The 21279-nt window shown below is 32.7% G+C and overlaps 2 protein-coding genes across 2 annotated transcripts; both read left to right on the plus strand.

Annotated features, from left to right (window-relative positions):
- The first annotated feature begins 1143 nt into the window (after nt 1-1143).
- LOC100795636 (pectinesterase 31) lies at nt 1144-4930 on the plus strand. Its single transcript, XM_006602866.4, has 7 exons — nt 1144-1366; nt 1439-1684; nt 2027-2131; nt 2595-2672; nt 3035-3222; nt 4093-4266; nt 4542-4930. Exons 2-7 carry the CDS (start codon nt 1442-1444, stop codon nt 4702-4704), a joined length of 951 nt encoding a protein of 316 aa, XP_006602929.1. The 5' UTR covers nt 1144-1366; nt 1439-1441; the 3' UTR covers nt 4705-4930.
- Nucleotides 4931-5982: 1052 nt separating this feature from the next.
- Nucleotides 5983-17541, plus strand: LOC100794575 (CSC1-like protein HYP1). The gene is made up of 11 exons (XM_003551698.4): nt 5983-6359; nt 7642-7973; nt 8446-8595; nt 10055-10118; nt 10230-10439; nt 11726-11914; nt 12923-13221; nt 13918-14194; nt 15089-15367; nt 16669-16902; nt 17244-17541. The coding sequence occupies exons 2-11, from the start codon at nt 7687-7689 to the stop codon at nt 17394-17396; spliced, it is 2142 nt and encodes a 713-aa protein (XP_003551746.1). The 5' UTR covers nt 5983-6359; nt 7642-7686; the 3' UTR covers nt 17397-17541.
- The last annotated feature ends 3738 nt before the right edge of the window (nt 17542-21279 follow it).

The raw sequence follows: 21279 nt of genomic DNA on the forward strand, positions 1-21279 counted from the left end.
TATCTGAGAACATGTCCCTCCACTTTTGTAAGTGATAAGATGTTCCTCTCTTTTCTTAAACCATGTATTGGCTATAGAAAGATCCAAAGCCTCCGAAAACTCCAAGATGGATTTACCCTCCCCATTCATCTCCCCTAGGCCAAAACCCCCATGCACCCCCTCAAAACCTCTAGCCACGCTACATACATGTCCATTGAGATCCCCTCCTAGGAAAACTTTCTCTCCTTGGGGTATATCCTGAAGTACCCCTTCTAGATCCTCCCAAAATTTTACCTTAAAGTGTTCTGCTAACTCAACCTGAGGTGCGTACCCACTAATAACATTAAAGGTGTCCTGTCCCACTACCAATTTTAAGACTATGATACGATCTCCTACTCTTCTTACATCCACGACATCCTTCTTCCACTCCTTGTCCACAATAATCCCTACCCCATTTCTTGATCTGATTTTTCCGGTATACCACAGCTTAAATCCTGAGTTGTCTAATTCTTTCGCTTTTTCACCTGTCCACTTAGTTTCTTGTAGGCACATAAAATTGATCTTCCTCCTCACCATAACATCCACTATTTCCATAGATTTTCCAGTAAGTGTGCCTATATTCCATGTACCAAAGCGAATCCTCCTGTCATGAACTAGCTTCTTTACCCACACCCGTTCACGAAAATGTGGAAACCCTTGCTTACTTTTCACTACATCCGGGCGGCGATGCAGTGGCCCTTGCTCTTTTGACACTGTACTCGAGCCATACAGCGCGTTGCTTCCGGGCAACGACCTAGCATTCACATTATTACGTAATTGATCCATGTCATAGAGATTCGACAAAGTTTAACGTTGGCTGTCGAAAGCCTAACACAACCCTCTCCTTTTATCCGGGCTTGAGACCGGCTAAGAATAGCAAAGCTACCCTAGGCAGGATTAATTATATTCTTATTTAATAATTAAGTTTAATTTTCATGCACTAAAAATATCTTTATATATTAAAGAAAAATATATTTTTCAAAATACATTTTAAAAATATAAATGAATAAAAAATAAAAAATAGAAAAAACTAACTTGAAAAATTAAAAATGTTCAATTAAAATATTTTTCATCCTAGAATAGTTGAACTTGAGACTAACAAGAGTAACTTTCGGATCTCTATCTTTTTTATTAGAAAATTAGAATCATAGTATCCTGTCCTCTTTCCAGAAGTGAATCACCGAGGAATCTAATGTTAAGTGCAGCGAAGTAGATGAGATTGAGAAGGAAGGCAAAAACGTGTCTGACAGCAACTCTGTTAACTGTGACACCCCACTCACTCGACCATTCCATTTGTTAACTCAGTCTCAGACACAACACAATCCAAAAAACACAACATTCTGGAGATGTGAGTGACGGTGATACCTTTCGTGCGTTTTCTTTTCTGTCTTCACCCCAAAATCACACTCTCTCTCTCTAGAAAATGGCAGCTTGCATATTCACGGTGGCACAGGACGGGACTGCAGATTTCCAAACGGTGCAGGAGGCTATCGACGCCGTGCCGCTGGGCAACATTCGCCGGACGGTGATTCGGGTCTCGCCGGGAACCTACCGGCAGCCGGTGTACGTTCCCAAGACCAAGAATTTCATCACTCTCGCCGCTCTCAGCCCTGAGGACACCGTGCTTACCTGGAACAACACTGCCACCGGAATTGATCACCACCAAGTACGCACCTTCTCTTCTCTTTGTCTTTTTCCCTCAGATACCCTTTCTGGGTATGTGTCAAAATTGTTTATTTTTAAAATGTTCTCGTCTTTTGGGCTAATGGGTATGTGCCAAAATTGATCATTTCTTCACTTGAATTGGTGGGTATGTGTCAAAATTGTTCATTTTTTAAATGCTCTCGTCCTTTGCGTTAATGGGTATGTGTCAAAATTGTTCATTTTTTAAATGCTCTCGTCCTTTGCGTTAATGGGTATGTGTCAAAATTGTTAATTTCTTCATTTGAATTGGTGGGTATGTGTCAAAAAAACAATTTTATTTTTTGTGTTGGATTTTTTGTTGCAGCCTGCGAGGGTGATAGGGACTGGGACGTTTGGTTGTGGAACTACCATTGTGGAAGGGGAGGACTTTATTGCTGAGAATATTACTTTCGAGAATTCTGCGCCTGAGGTAATGCATTCCATTGCTTGTGTTGTCAAATTTCAATTTTTTCAAGGTTTTTGATTGTGCTAGTTTCTTTCTTATCACTTATTCACTTTGATGGATCAATTCAAAAGCAAGTTGGATAGTTTCCTTCCCCTCCTTCCCTTTGTCAGTAGTTGACTTGTTGATACATGTAGATGGCCTGTAATTGTCTTACTTACAAATTTATTTGTTTACTTAAGAGAAAGAATACTGGTAACTTGAAGCTTTTTCTTTTTGGATCTACTGATTGCTGAAGAGAGAGAATAGAGATCCTTTGACATTTATTCTTTTGCTAGTCAATTATCTGGTTGTAAAATCTTTAGATGATTTGGAATTGTTGCTTTATATACCTACATCTCAATTAGTTTCTTCAGAGGTTTGATTTACAGGTAGAAACTATGAAAAGACCTTATGTAGTGTTCCTTTCTTTTCCTTCTCTTTCTGACAGGGTTCAGGGCAAGCAGTTGCAATTAGAGTAACAGCAGATCGATGTGCCTTCTACAATTGCAGGTTCCTTGGATGGCAGGTAGTTCCAGAGCTCCACCGCCTTGATGTCATTTTATATAGGTTTTATGATTTTGTGTGTGTTGGTGATATATATGTATGTTGAATTGCTGAAAAACTTTTGAAGAGCCTAAAAAAATTCATCTTTGCTTATGCTCTTTAAAAATTCATTGTTTAAGTGATTGCTTTGATGGATGTCTTCCTGTGTAAATTTTGATTGTCACTTTTCTGGCCTGTTCTCTTGAAAAGAATGGTACCTTAAATTAACTTGGGGCCATGATCAGCAGACTACCTAGTCTTATGTTGAATCCCCCGATTCTGTTTCATTAAGGAGATTCTATCGAAGTTACAAGTGGATAAATTTCTTTGATGATTATGGTGCAGGACACACTGTACTTACATTACGGTAAACAATATTTGAAAGATTGCTACATTGAAGGAAGTGTGGACTTCATCTTTGGCAATAGCACTGCACTTTTGGAGCACTGTCATATCCACTGCAAGTCTGCGGGCTTCATAACCGCACAGAGCAGAAAATCATCACAGGAAACAACTGGTTATGTATTCTTAAGGTGTGTAACTGATCATTTTCCAGTGTTAACAATCTCATCTACCATCTATTACTGCACTTTAGACTTTAGAACTTCTCTAAACTGTCCAATGAGGAAAGAGTTAGTTCTTAAGATCATATGTTTTTATTCAACAATGTGAATTGAATAAAGAAGACTTTGAATAATATTATGATGTTATGGGATGTCATAAACAAGTAGCCTAATACTCATATTTATACTAATATCTTAGGTCAAGTAATAGTGCAGTTGTACTCCTAACGTATTCTAACATCAGTATTTGATGAGAAAATTGAGATTGTCCTTTTAGGCTTAGGAATTAGTGCTTTTGTAAATTTACATTAAATTAGCCTTCTTTCAAGTTGTTTTAGGACTTTTGATATCGAATACGGGGCTAAAACTTTTACATCGCCACAACCACCCCTCTAAAACTACTTCTCTGCATTTCTTTTATAGAAAAAAGAAATACTGAATTTAGCATTAAACTTGTTTTCTAAGGTTATATTTGGGAGTGTGGTTTTGGAGGAAAACAGAAGGCAAGCCAATTTTTTTATTTTTAAGTAAAGAGAGTTATATAATGTTTATAATGATAAATAAAAGATTGGGACATTAAGTTTATGCTAATTTACCTTTTTATTTCTTTCATTTTAAAAAAATTCAAATTTTTGGACTAAAAGAGAAATTAATTAAGAGAAAAAATATTTAGAAAAATGTTCTTTATAAATTGGTTTACTAATAAAATGTTGTTAGGCTAAGACTTTCTGTAATTTATTGGTTATAGTCCTCCCTGATCAGGGAATCTTTTTTTATGTTCTGTGGACCATTTGGTTCCTTGTAAGTATTTTACCGGAGTAGTCTCTGGTGCCATTGCAGATGCGTTATCACGGGTAATGGAGGAAATTCATATGCATATCTTGGACGACCGTGGGGCCCTTTTGGAAGGGTGGTCTTTGCATACACTTACATGGATCAATGTATAAGGCATGTTGGCTGGGATAACTGGGGGAAAATGGAGAATGAAAGAAGTGTTTGCTTTTATGAATACAGGTAGATCGTTTCGCAATGTTTTTTGCTTTGCAGGGTATGAAACCGTTCTAGATTAGTGCAACAATTATAAATGTGAGTTTATGTTATACTCAGATAGTGAACTGCTTCTTTTTGTTGCCGAAAGATTCAAAATTTAGAAGTTTGATTTGAATAAAGAATGTTATGTGTTATACTAACACCATGAATATGCTGATGGAAACACTTTTTACTTGCCTTAAATGCAAAATTTGTTAGTTGAGTTCAAGAAGTTTGAAGTAATTTTATGATAACTATAGGTGTTTTGGACCTGGTTGCTGTCCATCAAAAAGAGTAACCTGGTGTAGAGAATTGTTGGATGAAGAAGCTGAGCAGTTCCTCACGCATCCTTTCATTGATCCAGAACCAGAGAAACCTTGGCTTGCTCAAAGGATGGCCCTCAGGATTCCATATTCTGCTTGAAAATTACTTGGGACTGTACTTGATGAGAATATTCCAAACAGACAATCACACAGTTTATACGCTTAATATCTTGTTTATTTGGCTTAAGAAAATATGCCATGTTTTCATCCGTGTGAAGTGCTAGATGATGTGTTTTCCTGTATGAAATCTCCCAAGAAGCTATATTCCCTTCATTGAAGAATTTTGTGAGTGTGTTATAAATAGAATAAGAGCTTCATATCCAAAATATAGATGAGTTTTTTTTTTTTTTTTGACATCAAATATAGATGTGTTAGTGGTTGACATTGTAGGAATTCATTATTGAGACTCAGGTTTCATACTTGCAAAATCAATTCTGGCCAGAAATGGGCATTGGATCAGAGCCAATTTAAATAAGATCCCATCAGTACTTGTATTTGGATTATCTAATGTTATTCAAGCTCATTATCTGGTCAGTTCATTGGTTGAACCGTATAGTATTATTTTGAGTTAGCATGTTAGATTTTATCTCTAAATCAATTGATATTAAGTGAAACTGCACAACAGTGTGTGTGTGTGTCAACTCATTCTCTGTTCAACAACAATATTTCAATGCAATCTAAAGTTGCCAAATTCAAAATATGAAAACACAATCCACAATCTTCTCATCGAAAATTAGCTACCAATTATACAATACAGATAATTAATTGATTAGTTAATTCGAGTGAGACATTGATGATTGATGATTGATGAAGTTGAGCATGCATTCATGCACCTGAAGTGCTGGAAAAAACTTGAGTAATAACAAAAGGAGCAGAGTTTTTGTTGAAAAGACCAACAGGACAGGGTTATGTAGGGAACTATGACGATGACGTGGATAGCGCTGCATCTTATTTTTCTACATGGATGCATATCTAGAGAACACTTGCAATTGTTGAATATTTGGTGCCTCCACGTTCATTGTTTGATCATCATCATTATAATCTATTATTTAATTTACTATTAAAAAGGATTACGTCTCTCTCGTTTAAACTAGTTTTATATAATCATTCACTCGTAGGTAAGATTGATTTAATAATAAATAAAGAAAAAAGAGATCATGAGTTAAAAAAATTTTACTTAAAAAAAAGTTAACAACTAATAAATTAACATTTATCGATAAAAATATAACATATAATAAATTTGTTAAAAAGAAATAATTGAATGATTTTTGTTGGAAAAAAAATATTCATTGTTACTTTAAGAAAAATAACTTCATATCAATATATTAATATGATGTTTAAAAAAAATGTACACAGTTATCTGCAAAAAAATAAACTTCACATGTTATCCCCCAAAAACACATTATCCCGGAATAAGGCTTTAAGGAACTTTCGCATTTCCTCTCGAACACGTAATGTGTCCAAAGCAGCATTGAAACAATGTCCGTTTGTGTTTTAAGAAAAATAAAAAAACTGACGAAGCCAACAAAAACGAACAAACGAGGCATTGACACGTGGACGTGGGGTTTGATGATCACCACCAAAAAAGGCGGGAGAACAAACTTGATCGGTACGTAGTTTATTTTGTATTTTTGTTGGCCCCATGTTGTTGTTGTTGTTCATGTTCACACACACAAATTCCTTCCTTGTATTTGTATCATTAATTTTCCTCGCAACTGTACTCACTGATGCTTCTCTCTTTTGCTTCATAGCCAGGTTCTCTCTCGATCTCTACAACAAATTCTTCAATACCATTTGGTCTATAATCTATATATATACATATGTGTGTGTGTATAATCTTTGTTTCATTATGAATCTACCAATTCGGCTATGTTGGTGCTTGTGTCTTGGTATCGTTCCTAACAAAGATTCGTAAAGCAACGTATCCTTGCATGCAAAAATGTATGGTAATAGGCTAACAGCAACTTGGGAGTTTCTTAGAAATTGTATCAAAGGAACCTTTGGATGTAGATCTGTTTAATGATCTGACAATATATCTGACCAAGCCCGTTGAAATCTGAAATCACAATCTTTTATCGACCTTATATACTTTCGTGAACTAGTGGATGTGTAAATTAACGGAAAGTTTTTAAGACTGCATCTGACAAAAATTTCTACCCTTAATGGAGTTGTTCGGGTTTGTGACATGATAATTTCCTTTTGGTTTTAGTTAATCTATAATGCTCATTGAGTTATTATGATATAGGATTTGCCTAGAATGAGAATGTCTCAAGGTTTCTGTTTTTAGATTTCCAACGTAAAAATTGAAGGGCTGTGTGTAACATACCAGTAAAAGTTTAATAATTGATCACTCCATTCAATTAGTTATGACTTGTGTACTGTGTAAATTATAGGCTCAAATGTTGGTGATGGCTAATGCAATATGAGGACATTTTTAGAATTTAGGTTTGAGCCTAACTCAAGAGATGGGGATTGCTCCCTATTTATATACTCTATTTTGGTCATATATTTCCGTTCGATTTAGGATCTCTAACATATATTAGCATAAACATTAATGCTATGTGCAACACTTAACTTTTGAAACTCCAAAACTTCATCTATAGCAACATAGCATTCTCTGCTATCTAAGAAAGGAAAATGGGGTTAGTTGCCAATACATGCATGTTATGCACTTTTTTTATCCTCCATGTATAGCAGACAAAGACTAACCCCATTTAAAGAATGCCAACTTTTTAACGACCACCATCCTAGACTTACTGAGTTGCAAAATTATATACATTCAGATGAGATTATTTCAGACTACCAGGTTTTGTGTGGAAAGCTCAACATCCTTTTGCTCAGTGCATTTGCACGGCTAGTTTTCTTAAAATTTTTCTAAGTGACAGTGGTTTTTTTTTTTTTTTGGTTTTGTCCTTCTCTGGTGAAGTGATTCTGTCCTCTTGTGAATACACTTTACTTAACTGGATTGGTTCAAAGTGATTATTTGAACATGCATTCCTTATTCAACTATTGAGAGTTCTGTTTTATTTAATTTCAGGAGTCAGGAATACAGTTGTGTTGTCATTTGAACCAGATTTCAATAATGATTCTTGCTGCTCTTCTAACTTCAGTTGTAATTAACCTTGGCCTATGTTTTATATTTTTCACCCTCTACTCTGTATTGAGGAAGCAGCCTGGTAATATTACCGTCTATGCACCACGCTTAGTTTCTGAAGGGAAACGTCAAGAGGGTGATCAATTTAACTTGGAACGTTTGTTACCTGCTACTACTGCTGGTTGGGTGAGAAAAGCATGGGAGACCTCTGAAGAAGAATTTTTATCAACTGCCGGCTTAGATGCTTTTGTTTTCATGCGCATATTTGTCTTTAGGTGAGTTAAATTATTCAATGGTTTCTAGGTTTTAAAGAACTATCATGTCTTGTCCTTTTAAACTCAAATATATTACATTGGCCAACCAAGCCTCTTTTACTGATTTTGATGGATATTCCTGCATTATGTATGTAACTGACCTATGTTTATGCAAGTTTATATATGGCTATACATAAGTAAATATGCATAGGTGGTTTCTGCATCAGAACTGGACTCCCTTTGCCATTGATTATACAATATTCTAAATTTGATTAAATGTATATTCATTTGGTTAACTTGGACTTAATTTTAAATTTTTTGCCAATATGATATAATATATCCATCTGTAGCCACTGAGTCACTGATTACTTATATATCTGCATTTCTGCAAAATATATATTGGTCTTTCTATTTTCTGTCACCATGCTGTATGTTGTTTGAAGGGATCACTTTTTTTGTTTACTGATTTTCCCCCTCTTTGTGATATGTGCAGTTTAAAAATATTTACTTTTGGTGGAATTGTGGGGCTACTCATTCTTCTTCCAATTAATTGTACGGGGAGTCAACTTCATGATGATTCTGATTTTCAAAACAAGTCTTTGGATTCCTTCAGTATTTCAAATGTTAACAATGGTTCAAACAGGTGAATATTATTGATCAGGATAGTGTTAACTCTTTAGGTATTAACCGTATTATTTATTCAGTATAAAGATCAATGCATATATGAAATATTAATTTATTTGTTTTTTTTTTTACATCAAATTCAAGAAGTCTCATTTTCTTTGATCGATGAATCTGCATGTATATATATGTAATGTCTTTAGTATATATGAATTATTGGGCTTTGTGATGAGTAGAACTGAAGAACCAACATATGTTTTTACTATCTTGAAGTGAATTACATTAAAGTATGGTCTTCTTTCACTTTTTTCTCACTAGCATGATGATAGGCTTGAAGTACTTAAAAGTTAAAAGGTGTGACACTAGTTATAGATGTTTTCCCTATAATCACCATTTACTGACTCTCTTATGAAGTCCATCTAATGAAATATGTTCTTTTAACTTGCTTCTGGTTGTTTAAAGTGTTTCCAATATATGTTTGAAACTTGGAGTAATCCTTCCCACAAGGCATAAATTGATAGCCTTGCTTATAGTTTTACCCAGTTATGAATCGAAAGATATTAACATTTTAACCACTACATAGAATTGTCACATGCATCATGTACAGTCTGCAAACTTTAAGGGAGAGTGTCCATTATGGAGATCTCCATCTTTGAAGCTTGTGCATTTTGAAATTTTGGAAAGGAATATACTTGATATTTGGAGTTCTGGCACCTTGAAAGTCCACTACAAAATATTTAAAACAATTGGTTTACTTCCCTTCTCTCCACTTTTCTCTTCCAATTTGAGTCTTTGACCATTTGTTTTTTAAATTTGTTTTAACTAAAGTGTTAGAAAGAAATTAGGAATGAAACGTTCATCCTATCACTATATGCTGGAAAGTGAAATCTTGTAGGTATTTCAAAGCTTTTCTGCTGCCTATGCAATATGCATACTGTGTTTCAAGACCGGGGTATCAAGAGCGTTAGGCTTATCTGTTTATGTAATCTCATAGTTATAATTGTTTTATATGATTATATTTTTTTTTCCATTCTCAAGGTGTGCTGATTTTATCATCTAATATTATGATATATATCAGATGCTCACCTATTCATTGTGTCCATAAAGGTTATTCCATCGAATGCCATCAGGTTACTGGTTGCATTCAACAGTTAAATCTTCATTCTCTTTTCATTTCTCTATTAATGTTATATGATTGTGATTTCAAATTTTCATCTGATCCTCCCGTGAATGGAAGAGGAAGTTATGATAGCATGACTAATTTACCATTGTCATGCATTTGCATTTGGAACTCCTGGTTTTAAGTACTTATTTTCATCTGCAAAATATGCAAGTCCATCTTAGCACTTGTAATAAAAATTTATTTCTTTGCTGTTGTAATTACACCATTTGTGTGAATGAAAGATTTCTTCATGAGTGTTATTATTTTTATCTAAGTTATAACATGGTAACTCTGATCGCTAGATTTGGCCTTTCTCAAGGTTATGGATCCATTTTTGTGCCGCATATGTTTTCACTGGAGTTGTCTGCATTCTTCTTTATGATGTAAGTTATTTTAGTTCAAGTTTGCTTCTTACATGCATCAGATTTTTCCACTTCTGCTAAATTATAAAGATAATGATTGAATTTCATGCTTTCTGTTAATTCCATATGCAGGAGTATGAGCATATTTCATCAAAAAGAATTGCTTGCTTCTATTCATCCAAGCCTGAGCCTCATCACTTTACTATATTAGTTAGAGGTATTCCTGTTCCACATGGAAGCACCTGTAACGATATTGTTGAGCACTTCTTCCAGGAGTATCACCCTTCTACTTATCATTCACATTCAGTTGTTCGTCGAAGCAGCAAACTTCAAATTCTAGTTGTAAGAAGAGTTTTATGGAGTTCTAATTGGTTCAATTTTTTCTCTTGACACTTGCTTAATTTTGTATTGTTTATTTTTCTGTTATAGTACCTCAAATTCTTAATCATGAAAGTTTTTGTCTTCTCAATATCTAAATTCCATTAAGAGAAAAGAAGTATGATGATGGAAGATCATCAGGAACATTCCTAAAAAGGAAAACAACTAGAACATTAAAACAGATTAAAAAAACAGCAGTTAGTGAGTTCATATCATTTTATTTGCATATTTGGAAAATAAACTCCAAAAACACCTGAGTTGGAACTTAGGAAGAGGTCAAGAAAACAATCATATCCCTAAATTCTTACTCCAACAAAATACACCACATATCTGCAAGGAGAACACTATTCAAAGCACTGGAATTTTCCTTTCTTTTCTGAAATGGGTGGATATAAGGCCACAAGGAAAACAATGAAAACGTCTAGTACAACACATAAATGAGAGTGTTTGTACTCTTTTCAACACTTTGTTGTTGGATGAAATCCCATGCTGTCAAAAGGAGTGTTGGTTGGATTCCTCTTAATTGTTATAGTTAGTGCTTAGCTTTGTGTAACTTCCTCTGGAATAGTGCTTTTACATAAAGAACATTGAGAACTAAGTCAAAATTAAAACCCATTCTTTCTTTATCGAATAATAACTTGGTCTTTAAGGTAGAATGGCTCCTTGACAAGGTTAAAGAACCTTCCTGCCAATTATATTTTGGATGAACTGTGGGATTGATAGGAGGACATTGCACAGGCCCATCTTACCTTGTGCTGGAACTTAGTTTTTATTCAGAAGATGGGGGAGGTAAGGATAGAACTCACCACCACTTGGTCATAAAGGACTTTAATGACCTACTCTTCTAAAACTTAGGTTGTTAGGTGATGGTCCATGGACATTTTTTATATCCAAAACAGTTATAATTATATTTCTTCTGTGGCCAAGCCCAATGGGTTGTGTCTTAGGAGGTTTTGTTAGACATTTTCCTCAGATAAAATGTGAAACTTATAGTTTCATTGATGTTTTGACAGGCTTTTCTTAAATAGTTTTGGTTTGTTATTTTTTTAAGAAACAAATAATCCATTATTCATTTTTCTGCAAGATTGCTCTCTTTCCGGAGGCAGGGGGGTGGTGGTGGTTTGGATTTGAATATTGTATATTGCCGAACTTTGAACTTCTTAGCAATATTTAGTTGTACCTAACTACAATTTTCTTTTCAGTATTACCTATATTGTACTTTTTTATTATTAAAAGTTTATTCCTCTCAGACTGATGCAGAGAGACTGTACAAAAGGCTTACCCAACTAAAAGATAAAGATAATGCTCCTCAACGGCATAGGCGTGATGGATGTTTGGGACTTTTTGGTCACAAAGTTGATATTTTAGATCATTATGAAAAGACATTGGGAGACATTGCAGATAATGTGAGAATGGAACAGTCTTCATTGGCAGGAAAGGTAACTAACTATCATTCTAGGCATTAATAACCTTCAGGACTTCAGTTGTACTTAATTGTGTTTCCAATTGGGCAGTTTAATATCTGATGTGGTTTGCACCCTATCTAACAACATCCAAATAATTGGATAATATTTTTCATTAAATAATCTATTTAAAGCAAATCATAAGTGAAATATTACCCAAACTGTGCTCTTTATAATTTTTTCTGTTCATTCTTACTTGTTTAATACCAGCACAATATTTGCACTACTACATCTTCAAATTGCAGGTCTATATTAAATGAGAATGGAGAACTAAAATATGAATAGGAAAAAAAAAGAACCAGGATGAAGGTGTCTAAACCTACTTTTCTAAGGACCAATGCTACACGTTTTGACTGACCACTCCTGAAATAAGATGGATGAATTACAATATAAACACCAATGAACTGACACTTGGTTTATTGGATGCTTGCACCAGGCAAAATAAGGATTCTACTTTCAAAAATTTAGTCTCTATGTTAAATAGTAAAATATCAAACTAAAGTAAATATGGTCAGAATGAATATCAAAGGACTGGGAAGAGAGCTTTCAGCATATAAGGTTGAAGGTAGAGCCAATAGTTTAAATAAATCATTTGGCACAAATTTGTCCAAAAGAAAATAAAAGTCCAAAAGAAACCTTAGAAAAGTATTTGGTTTAGGCATGGAACAATGAGTTTCCAAAACTATCAACCATATGCTGAAATGAAAAAGTTTCTTTGTCTTGTTAATGTTAGAATTAATCCACCAATTTATTAATTAATGTCAAACTTAACCCAATAAAGACAAATTAGTCACATGACTCATGTAATCAGTCTTGGTTTTGAATAACCTTTGTTTTTTCCTTAACTTATCTGTTAAAATACTAGATTCTGATTTTGCAAAGTTTTTGTATATGGATATTCCATCCTACAGTAGATATAATTTTTCATGGTTAAGTTGAATATCTAATTATCCACTTGTTTAATAACTACTTTCAATTTAAAAGGAAATTCCAGCTGCCTTTGTCTCATTTAAGTCACGATTTGGTGCTGCAATAGCTTTAAACATTCAAGAAGGTGTCAATCCCACAGACTGGAGTACTGAGCAAGCTCCAGAGCCTCATGATGTTTATTGGCCTTTCTTTTCTGTCACATTCATTAGAAGATGGATCAGCAAGCTGGTGGCTTATGTTGCATGCAATATTCTTACAATCCTATTTTTGATCCCAGTTGCTCTAGTACAAGGTCTTATCCATCTTGATCAGTTGGAAACCATGTTCCCTTCTCTGAGATGCATACTGAGAATGTAAGTTGGAAATGTTTCCCATTGAAATTTTTCTTTCCCTACTTATTTATGCTAGAGTTAGATCAATACATAAAGATTTGAGCATTTGTGTAACATGAGAAATGAGATTTATTTTTCAGCCCAAATTTAAGTGCACATCTTACTTTATTTTTGTGCAGGGTACTTTTAATTTTCTCTTGCTTGTGTAGTTTTTGAGGTAGAATAGATTCAATAGAATATATGCTCAAAATCTCACTTGAAATAAAAGATAAATAAGCCATGTAGTATAGTTACGGCTTGAATTCTAAAAGTTGAATTATATAATTCTCTCTGATGCTATGACAACTTTATTTTAGTTTTCATCTAGATGAAGTTATCACCAAAGTCATCTCTAACATAATATTTTAACCAGATGATTCATATTACCATCCAAAGTTTCTTACTTGGTAATTGGATGCTTATTTCTCTTCCAATACTTCATCCTACTTACAATCATCACTGTATTAGAAACAGCTAACGTGCACACGATAGTATAGGCACTCAAATATGCGTTGTATGGCTTTATGTTAACAAATTTTTTCCTTTTTTTTCCCTAGAAGTTAACTTGTTGAGTTTGTGATTGTAAGTTGCAAGTATGATTTGTTGTTTTATCAGTAGCACTAATGCCTGTTGTGTGTATTTGCAACTAAAGTAGAGTTTCCTAATGTCTTCTTGCAGGGCAGTTGTAAGCCAAGTTATAACAGGATACTTTCCCATTCTGATTCTTCAGATGTTTCTGTCTGCTGTGCCACCTATTATGATTATGCTTTCATCCTTGCAAGGATACATATCATGGAGTCAGATACAAAAAAGTGCATGCTCTAAAGTATTATGGTTTACAATTTGGAACATTTTCTTTACAAATGTATTATCAGGGTCAGCTCTCTATCGATTGACTATCTTTCTTGAGCCCAAAGAGTTTCCCAGAGTACTAGCAGAAGCTGTACCAGCACAGGTGAAAAATTGACTTATTTCATGTTACACTATTTTCTAAAGGTCTCTCAATGTTGAGGAACACTTTTCCTTGAAATGACAAAGTGTGCCCATTTTTCAAGGCTTACCAGCATTTTATTTTCTACGTCGTGAGATGCTTTTCCTTGTGTACTAAATGTATTTTCCTGAAGCTTTGGAAAAATCATTTTAGTTTTATGAGAAGTTTCTAAATTGTTTATATCAAGATGAAGTTATTAAGAGAGCAAGAAACCAGAAGAAAAATGATGATAAAAAAGACTATGTCATCTCAAAGGAGCTTCCCTATCAGTCTGCATAAAAATTATGAGTTGAAACCTAAAAAGAAGCTAGGAAAACTGTTATGTCTCAGAGATGCATGGATGAGGATTTCTTTTTTTTTTTTTTGTGACAACATGGATGAGGATTTGCGACCAAACTTTGAAAATATTTAATTCCTATATTACCTTTCAATTTGTAGAAATTTATCTTAAATGATTTATGAGGGTTTTGGTAAGAATAAGGATAATAAAGCAATCCACAGTTTATTCTGTCCTGTAGTGTATATTTATGGAGTAGAATGTCAGCTTACTCAAGGCTATCTTTTTCCCCTTCGCTAGGTATTGATAATTTTTTCCCCTTTGGTTCTCACAGTTATTCTATTCATGCTAGCTTCAGTGAGTTTTAATTTCTGATTTGTTGCAAGACTGGACAACTTTCTTACTGTTTTGAGTCTCTATCTCTCTGTGTTCTCAGTGGTCCATAAATGTTTTATTTACTACTACTTTGCATTACATGTATTTACTTGCAGGAAACATCTATTCTGTTGTGCATGATTTGTTATTGCATGAATTATAAGATAGACAATTCATATTTAATCTATATTTCATATTTGGTGCAGGCATCATTCTTCATAGCATATGTTGTGACATTCGGATGGACTAATATAGCATCAGAGCTCTTTCAATTGATTCCACTCCTTTACAATTATATTAATATAATTTTTGTTGGAGACAGTGATGATGATGATTTTGAGGCACCATCAATTCAATACCACAGTGAAATTCCCAGGATTCTTTTCTTTGGTCTTCTTGGTGTTATATACTTCATCCTTGCTCCTCTAATACTTCCATTTCTCTTGGTCTACTTTTGTTTGGGATACATCATTTACCGCAACCAGGTTTGCAAATTGTTTTTGTTTTTCCGTTTCCTTATATACTTTGATCTTCCTTATTTGTTGTATAATATGTATTGGATATAGGATGACAAACAGATTACCTGTTTATTAAAAGTGATCCCTTTGCAAACTTAAGATTACTTGAGATGCAAATAAATCTTATCAAATGATTACAATAGAAGTTTGTCACACATATGGTTTTAATCTGGCAACTAAAACTTATTGTTGTTGCTTTTTTTATATTTTATTTTTGGTTACAAGAGGGCAAGGCTGGGAAAAGTTCGAACACAATTCTTTTGGACTTGTAATTGTTTGAGGCTTTCTGGATTGTCTTTGATCTTTCTCACAGTAGTCACCATACAATACTAAACTTTTCCTTCTTCGATATGAACACTATATAACTGATCAATGAGAAGAAAAGCTCATTCTTTTTTGTCATATGAAATGCAAAATAAAGATAAGATGATGTTTTACAATAGAACTATCTGCATCTTGTGATATTATCAATGTTTGAACAATTTTTCTTAAACATTTAAGCTCTTCAATGGAAAAGAAATGGATCTTATCAAATGAGACTCTTCTGGGAGAAAATGATTTTATGGGTGCTATGTGTATTATCAATCAAGCATTTCATCCACTACTTTAGTGCCCTAAATAATGCAAGAAGGCTGACTGAAAAATAAATTGTAATCGTGTATTGGAAAGTCTCCTTAATTGCCCTGCTTTAGTATCGGCCTCTTTGAGCATTGCCTTAATTTCAACCCAAGGGTGATGGTTTAGTCTCACATCGACTAGAAATAGTTGATAAAGCTTGGGCAGTCCTTACCAAGCTGGTTTTGTGTGGTTGAGTTAGGCCCTAAGTCAATATCCTAAAATGATATCAGAGCCTATCTTAGATCAATTGTTAGGCCACCTGCATTTGCCATGCTCCAGGCTGGTAGTCTCACATCGACTAGAGATAATAAGACTTAAATAGAGTTTATAAAGTTTGGGCAGTCCTCTCCTCACTTGAAAAACTTATTTCGTGGGATAGAGTTAGGCCTTAAGTCTAAATGATAAAGACCATGTTTAACTCCATCTAATTCTTATGGTTGCTTTGATTAATTTAAATTAATTTGTTTTGGTTTTGGTTATCTTTCATATGATACGATTCTGGAGTCAAAATAGGAACTGTCCATGTCATGGCTATATAGAGATGAAACTTGGTAGAAGGCTTCATCGTGTCTTTAAAAATTGTTAACTACTATTTGTTTCTCATGTGATTACTAAAGTTCTTATGATAATCTGGAATATGTTTGTGACAGCTCTTAAATGTTTATATGGCAAAGTACCAGACTGGAGGAGAGTTTTGGCCTACAGTGCACAACTACACAATTTTTTCATTGGTTCTGATGCATATTATAGTAATTGGGATATTTGGGCTGAAGAAGCTTCCAATAGCATCTGCCTTAACTCTGCCTCTGCCTATTCTCACACTTCTGTTCAATGAGTATTGCCAGAAACGTTTCTTTCCTATTTTCAAGGCTTATCCTGCGGAAGTATGGTGGTTCACAATTCCTGCTAATTTATTTGATTCTGTTTGTTGATTATGATTTCTGTATGTTTTTCATCTTCTCTTATTTAGTTGTGAAGTTATGATTATTACTAACACTTTTTTCATGTCATGATAAACATTTAACTATGGTTGTTGAAAAATAGTCACTCTGGGCAATCCTGAAATTGTTCACTTGCATCTTTTGGCCAAGATAGATATAAGGAATTGATTAACCACAAATCACTTGCATCTAACAGTTACAGAATGTACTCTTTTTTTCAATTATGAGTTGTTTCCCTTTTCATTTTCCCTTTCTGCTTTCTAATGAAACTACTTTTCCTGCAGTGCTTGATCAAGAAGGATAGACAAGACCAAAATGAGCCTAACATGCCTGAATTTTATGATAAGTTGGTCAAAGCATATAATGATCCAGCTCTGATGCCAATCAAATATTCAGGAGGCAGTCACAAGCCTCTACTTCCATGTGCAGATGTTTGAAGTTGATAATTAGCTTCTTATGGCTTCACTTGTAACTAACAATGTAGAGTTTAGCAAATGGTTCGTGATGCTAGCTGGTATAAGGCAATGTACCTTCAGCTTCTAACTTTCTTTCAGTTTATATTTGATTATCCTCTGTGCTGCATGTCCTCTTGATATCCTCATGAAATATTTGCCGGCACTCGTTTTGTCATATTACATACTAGAATTCAAGCCCTTTTGCTATCGGATTCTCAATAGCTAAATAAATATTTTAAATGATTATCTATCTGTAATAATAAAACTACAAATACAGATTATAATAACTAAGAATAGAAATTTGTAACCGCAAAAATTAGTACACTTTTCTTGTTATTACTCCTTCATTGTATCTTTCAAAGTTATGAAATTAATGATAGGGTCTTCAAAATTAGCTGTTAGTGTCATAGTTACAGAAATCTGTCAATAATCTTATGTATGGAATACCAAATTCACAGTATCATGTGTCACATACCAGGTTCAAAGAAGCTAGTAAAAATAATATAAAAAGTGACAAACCATGTACTTGTATTCATATCACCTACATGGTAACTATGGTTAGTACCACACTGAAGGTTATAGATAAAGCCATGTATTTGAAAAATTCATTCAATAGTTATTTGGATGACAATAATATGGAGAGCAAATTCATGAAAAAAAAAATAATGAAAGACCAAATTCGAGAAATGACAATAATGTGGAGAACAAACTAAAGTGTAATTAAGTAAAAAAACATCATGTAATTTAAACATCTTTCGGAAGAAATGTAATTTATCTTTTTTTTTTTTTAATTTTAGACTTTTATGTTAATTATTATATAACATTTTAGTGTTATTGACACTCATCTTATTCTAAAATGTTCACTTTGAAATATGAGAAGAGTGGTATAAATATATCAGCACAAATATCATGATTTTTATTTTTAGTTAAATGACCTATTTAGTTATTTATTTTATTTTTTTTCAGTTTCATCATTTATCTTTTAAAATTTTTAATTTAATCAGTTATTTTATTTTTTGTTCAATTTAATCATTTATCTTTTTTAAAAGTTTATTTGATATGTTATTTTTTTATTCAGTTTCACCCTTTATTTTTATTTTTTTCAATTTGATCATTTAATCTATTTAAGAATGATTTTTTAATACTTTAAATTTTAGTTCAGTTTCTCCCTTTCTCCTCCATTTCACTTTTTTTTTAAAAAAAAATTGAATGATTAATGGATGGAAAAATTAAACTGAACAAAAAATAAGATAAATAATCAAAATAAACTTTTTAAAAAAATAAAAGACTAAATTAAATAATTAAAAAAATAAGATAAAAGAATAAATTAAACTTTTTAAAAAATAAAAAATTAAACTGAACTAAAGAAAATAAAATAAAAGATTAAATAGTTCATTCGATGTTGTTTTTATAAAAACAGGACAATGACGACTTTCTATCATGTGTTGGCCGCCAAATGTGCCGCAAGAAAGTAATTTTCAGTTTCATTCATTTTAATGAATTTGTTTTTCATTGTCCAACTTTTCATATCTGTTTTTAAGACCATCTTTATTCTTGCTAAGTCAAGACAAATAAAATGAATCCAAATGGACCAACTTTGTCGGAAAAAACATTTTCTTTTGTTCCTTATTAGTTTAGTTGTTCAAAGAAAACAAATAGGAATATTTGTTAAGACACACAATTATAATGTTTAATGAACTTGTGTGGAAGAGTGCGACAAGTCTTTTGGACTCAGTTCTCCTAAACTTTCTTAGTTATAAAAAAAAAATGAAATCGTGGTTTAATCACTACATGCGTACGTACATCCATAAAACTTAAGTGCGATCTCATAAGGTTTGATCTTAATTTTACTAAATCATATATTTATTTTCTTATTTATGTATATCCACGTATGTGTGGTAAAATTAAACGAGCCAGCTTTAATATATTTTATAAGAATGGCAACAATTACCTGCACGTCAATTTATTTTTATTTTTTTTACAAACATTATACAAAGTTTAAATCTGAAGACATAATTTTCACACCAAATCTTTTAGTAATATATTAAAAAAAACAGAGTTAGCGTCAAGATATATGCCTTTTAAAAAATATGTTTTTATTTAATTATAAATACATTTAAAATAGCCGTTTTAATTATTTTCTAGATTATCAATATATTAAATTTTATCAGTACATATTATATCAGTATTTTCTAAATATATAATACCACCAATTACGTTGACTAGTACTCTCGATTTTAAATTCTAGAAGTTATATTAAATATTTAATAAGACTTTATCTTAAATTCATATGTTCTCTTATCAAAATATTGGTGCAATGGAAATAGAATGGAATTGACAAGTAGTTTCTAAGGAGGGTTAGCCACATAATTTTTTAAAAAAATATATTTTTTTATTAGTTAAAATTTATTAAAAACTATAAGGCTTAATTACAAAAATAATTTTTTTATTTATCTCAACTCACTAAATCGGTTCTTCATATTAGAATTCCCTTTTTTTTTTCAAATTGACTACTTGAATCCCAATTGCTAAGATTGAATGTTGATTAAATTTTTTTTAATGGCCAACGTTCAATTTTTGTTATGAGAACACAAATGGTTAATTAAAAAAATTAAAATATAGGGAGACTAATTTAGTAAGTTTGGAAAAAATAAGAAGATGATTTTTGCCATTAAACCAAACTACCAATAAAAAAAATCATTAAATAAGATCACAGAAATTTATGATTCTCGATCAATTTCAACGAACAAGAGGAACTGTGTTGTTTTATATGCTGATGGTGTATTATAGCTTATATCCATCTACAATATTTCACAATGGGAAACTGATTATTAAGTTGGTCCAGAAACGTCACCATCTCTGCTCGATGTAAAATGAATTTCCGATAAAAATTTTGAACAATAAAAACATCAGATGATAACATGGTTATTTATCAATCAAGGTTTGATGACACTACATTGCAAAATCATTTGAATAAATTTATATTCTGAGTATAGTTGTCGCTTGGACATGGACATTATGTCCCTGGTGGGGGCATTGGAGCAATCGTCTTCTCTTAACTTTATCGCCTGAGACAAGAGCAAAATGCACTTTGTTTTTTTAAAAAGTGTTTTAAGATTTAGATGACTGAGAATGACATCCACTTTGTTTTGGCTCGAAAGAGACTCCTACAACAGGATTCCTTACACACTTGCATCAGTTAATTTCACTTCTCCCAACTATTAATAAGTTACCAACTATTTGCACTCGAGGAGTTTTCTGCCTTGATGACCGTCCAAGTGGATTGAATCCAGAGAATGTGACGGATATAATTACAATAAGAAGAAAATTATATCTTTTACTAGAAAGATAAAATATCTCCTAAAATAAGATATTATTGTTATTAGAGAAAAGATAAAATAAAATTATATTTTTTCTATTTACATTATTTTAAGAAAAAAATTGAGATTTTATCATTCAATTTCACCTCTATAAATAAAAATCATCAAGATTTAAGTAAATTAATTCTCAATTCAACCTATATTGTGATATATGTGCTGTTAACTTGTTAAAATGTCTTTTCATATACATCCGGCTATTGCTCGAGGAGAAACTCACAAAAAAATACTCGAGGAATGGATGTCTTGTATCTCTGTTAAATAAATTATCATTTCAACGATCAACTTCTCCCATAATAATATCTATGTTACCTAGTATTGTCATAATATCGGCCAATTTCATTCTTTTAATTAATTGAGGAAGAATTTGCAAATTGATAAAACCTGGCGGACGAATTTTCCATCTCCAGGGAAAACCATTTTGATCCCCTATTAGAAAAATTCCCAATTCTCCCTTGGGGGCTTCAATTCTTACATAAAGGTTCTAC

This window comes from Glycine max, chromosome 18 (genome assembly GCF_000004515.6).
Source record: "Glycine max cultivar Williams 82 chromosome 18, Glycine_max_v4.0, whole genome shotgun sequence".
NCBI lineage: Eukaryota > Viridiplantae > Streptophyta > Magnoliopsida > Fabales > Fabaceae > Glycine > Glycine max.

What these genes read in the sequence shown, in the direction of transcription:
- LOC100794575 (XM_003551698.4), top strand. Translation starts at nt 7,687, where the DNA reads ATGATTCTTGCTGCTCTTCTAACTTCAGTTGTAATTAACCTTGGCCTA. An exon ending in AGTCTTCATTGGCAGGAAAG is followed by an intron (nt 11,915 to 12,922) that starts GTAACTAACTAT and finishes TCAATTTAAAAG; the next exon opens with GAAATTCCAGCTGCCTTTGT. An exon ending in CAGAAGCTGTACCAGCACAG is followed by an intron (nt 14,195 to 15,088) that starts GTGAAAAATTGA and finishes TATTTGGTGCAG; the next exon opens with GCATCATTCTTCATAGCATA.
- LOC100795636 (XM_006602866.4), top strand. Translation starts at nt 1,442, where the DNA reads ATGGCAGCTTGCATATTCACGGTGGCACAGGACGGGACTGCAGATTTC. An exon ending in TCGAGAATTCTGCGCCTGAG is followed by an intron (nt 2,132 to 2,594) that starts GTAATGCATTCC and finishes TCTTTCTGACAG; the next exon opens with GGTTCAGGGCAAGCAGTTGC. An exon ending in ACTGGTTATGTATTCTTAAG is followed by an intron (nt 3,223 to 4,092) that starts GTGTGTAACTGA and finishes GTGCCATTGCAG; the next exon opens with ATGCGTTATCACGGGTAATG.